The sequence below is a fragment of the Sinocyclocheilus rhinocerous genome, unplaced genomic scaffold (assembly GCF_001515625.1).
Source record: "Sinocyclocheilus rhinocerous isolate Xijiao unplaced genomic scaffold, SAMN03320098_v1.1 scaffold877, whole genome shotgun sequence".
NCBI lineage: Eukaryota > Metazoa > Chordata > Actinopteri > Cypriniformes > Cyprinidae > Sinocyclocheilus > Sinocyclocheilus rhinocerous.
This window is the reverse complement of record NW_015662177.1, coordinates 106,581-109,546: the sequence shown is the minus strand read 5'-3', so window position 1 is coordinate 109,546 and position 2,966 is coordinate 106,581. Positions and strand designations below refer to the sequence as shown.

General features: G+C 34.8%; 1 protein-coding gene across 2 annotated transcripts in view; it reads right to left on the bottom strand.

Annotated features, from left to right (window-relative positions):
• Positions 1-2,966, bottom strand: part of LOC107727928 (uncharacterized) — an 11,095-nt gene that overhangs the window by 4,935 nt on the left and 3,194 nt on the right. For both annotated transcript variants that reach the window (XM_016537975.1, XM_016537974.1), the window contains exons 3-4: positions 1,328-1,368; positions 873-1,220 (exon numbers count right to left, since the gene is read on the bottom strand). In XM_016537975.1, coding sequence (XP_016393461.1) covers positions 873-1,220; positions 1,328-1,368 — 389 coding nt within the window. The remainder of the gene's footprint in view (positions 1-872; positions 1,221-1,327; positions 1,369-2,966) is intronic.

Here is a 2,966-nt window from a genome sequence, read left to right as displayed (position 1 = left end):
CTGTCCGCCATTTTGATTCATGTTGAAAACCTACTTTTTCGAACTCCTCCTAGACCGTTAGTCCAATTTTCACCAAATTTGACTCGGATCATCTTCAGACCAAGCTGGCAAAAAGTTATGGATTTCGTGTCGATATACGAAACGGTTTTCGTTTAGAGCATCAACGAATTTGCTGGTTAAGATGCCAAAATGCATCTGAGGCTGTATCTCTGCAAAGCTTTGACGTATTTGCACCAAACTTTGTATGTGCCATTGTCACCTCACACTGACCACGCCACATCAATTTGGTAACAGCGCCACCTATTGGTCAAGAGTAATAAACCATTGATTTATTATTAATTATGAAATTTCCAAAAATGCTAATAACTTTTGATTGCATTAGCCTATTGCAATGAAACTGCTCTCAAAATATTCCTTGGCTTATGCCGACAACAGACATACCAATTTTCCCTTAGCAAATCTGAACTGCCTGTCGGCCATTTTGATTTATGCTGTAAACCTACTTTTTCGAACTCCTCCTCAAGCCTTGGTCCGATTTTCACCAAAATCGAGTCAAATCATCTTCAGACTGTGCTGACAAACTGTTATGGATTTCGTGTAGATAGACGAAACCGTTTTCGTACAGTGCTGCTACAAATTTTAGGTATGGTGCCAAAATGACTCTAAGGTTTCTAAATGAAAAATTGTTTCTACACCATTTTTTGTCAGTCTATTACAATACAAGTGATGTCGATTGAGCTTAACTTGTACCAAACACAGAATATTTCTTTAAAACTGCTATAAATTGTTTGTATTTTCCAAACACACATATGAACGTTTTGCCGTTGATATACTTTGAACAGTGCTGTGTTCTAGTGTTAAAGTGCCCTCACCAATTACTGCAAGATGGACACTCTGAATGAAAATTCGGTTCTTGATATTTGATTCACCATACACCAAGTAACTCTCATAAATGCCTGCATCGTTGAATCTGACATCCTGCAAGAACAAAGAGCAGTTTCCTCTCACAAGCAGTTCCTCTGGGACATCTGCCCGGTCTCTATAAGCCTCCCCCTGAAACTGCTCCTGTCCCATTCTCTCAAACACTGAATAGCTTATGGTCTGCCACTGAATGTGAGGCGTGTGATCAGAGTCCAGGTGTGATGCCACAGAACAGGGCAGGACAGCTGGCAGACCGACCTTTGATGACATATGGACAACCACTGAGAGGGGAGAGGAGCCTATAGGGAGAAGTTCGATAAAATACACATTATTATTTGACATTGAAATAAAGAGCAAAATTATTATAAATAATAAAGTTGGCATACTTATGTCATTGGCTACTTACTGACACAAATGATAAGCCATAGCATCATAAAGGCTGAAATCCTAAGAAGAAATGTTATAAATTATAATTACTGAGACCAGAACCATGAGAACAAAATTTTATTTCACAGCATTGTGTTCTATTAAGTAGTGCTCCCTATGGCAAGCCAAATTAGCTTTTAATGTATTTTTTTTATTTTTACTAGTAACATTTCAGTTTGACAGCTCTTCAATACAATTGTTACTTGTAACAATACCCATTAGAGAGCTGTATAAGTCATTACCAATTGCATTAGAGAGCTCTGTAATTGAATTAGAGTAATTTAATTCAATATTTACTCTCCATATCCAGCCATATGCAAAGCATGCTGGGAACTAACATTCACTGCCAAAATAAAACTGCAAAATTGAGCTAATTCAATTAAAATAAATAGGCAGCCTTCTTTCCTTAATTTTTCAGTGTAATCAGTTCCTCAGTTCAAGCCTCAAAACTACTTAAGTTTCCTTAAAAAATATGAGGAAAACATAATCTCTTGGTTTTATTAGTGAAAAGTTCTCAATATTTTCTATATAACACTGAACCACAATTTCTTTTAATAAAATATACACACTATTTTTAATTATCACCTTAATTTTTTTTATGAAAATTACAAGACCCATGATTAATTTTTTACTTGCGGAGCTTTGCAGTTAAATATATCTTTAATGTGTTTTACTTGTAAAAACTTAATTGAATGTAATTAAATTAAGAATTGAATTGCAGAGCTCTCTAATGGCAATTCTTACTAGTAAAAATTCAGTTGTAGAGCTCTGTAATTAAAAACAAATGGAAGTCAATGGAGACATAGGACTAGTAAAAATGTAATTGTAGAGCTCTCGAATTCTAGCTAAATAGTAAGAATTGAATTACAGAGCTCTCTGAATATAATTGTGACTAGTAAGAATTGGAATAGAGAGATCTCTAATCATAATGTTTACAAGTAAAAACTGAATTAGCTCTTACTAGTAAAAATGCAATTACAACGAGCAATGCTGGGTGTATTTAAAATGCCCCTATTATGCCATTTTTAAAGTTCCTAATATTGTTTTGGGAGGCTGAAAGTTTACATGCATGCAAGGTCAAAAAACACTTTTGTTTTCTCATAATATACATTTAATTTCACTGCATTTCTCAATGATTTGTAAACGATTCGTACAAAGCAGTTCTAAAGCTGGGCTCACACTGTGCGATTTTTAATAGTCCTTTGCGATTGTTGCTTGTCACACTATACGAACATGCAGGGATGGGCAGCATTTATGATACATTGGAATTTTATCATTATAGGCAGGGATGGGCAGTATTTATGATACATGTATTTCAAATACGTATTTTAAATACAAAATAGTATTTTGTAATCTATATTTGATAGGGTTGATGAAAATGGCTTCGTATTATGTATCAAAATACTTTAGTGTTTTGTATTTTTGTAGTTTTAAAATACTGTAAAATACTTTGTAAGAAGTCTACATGATGACATCATAAAAATGCGGCCTCTGATGGGTGCTACTCAATAGGCTAGTTTGCCCAGACTTGTTGAGATCAGAACAGAAAATTGATGCATATGGAAGGAGTTGGTCAAGGTAAGAAACGTGCAGGCTGCCATCTTTCCATCAATTTTTTT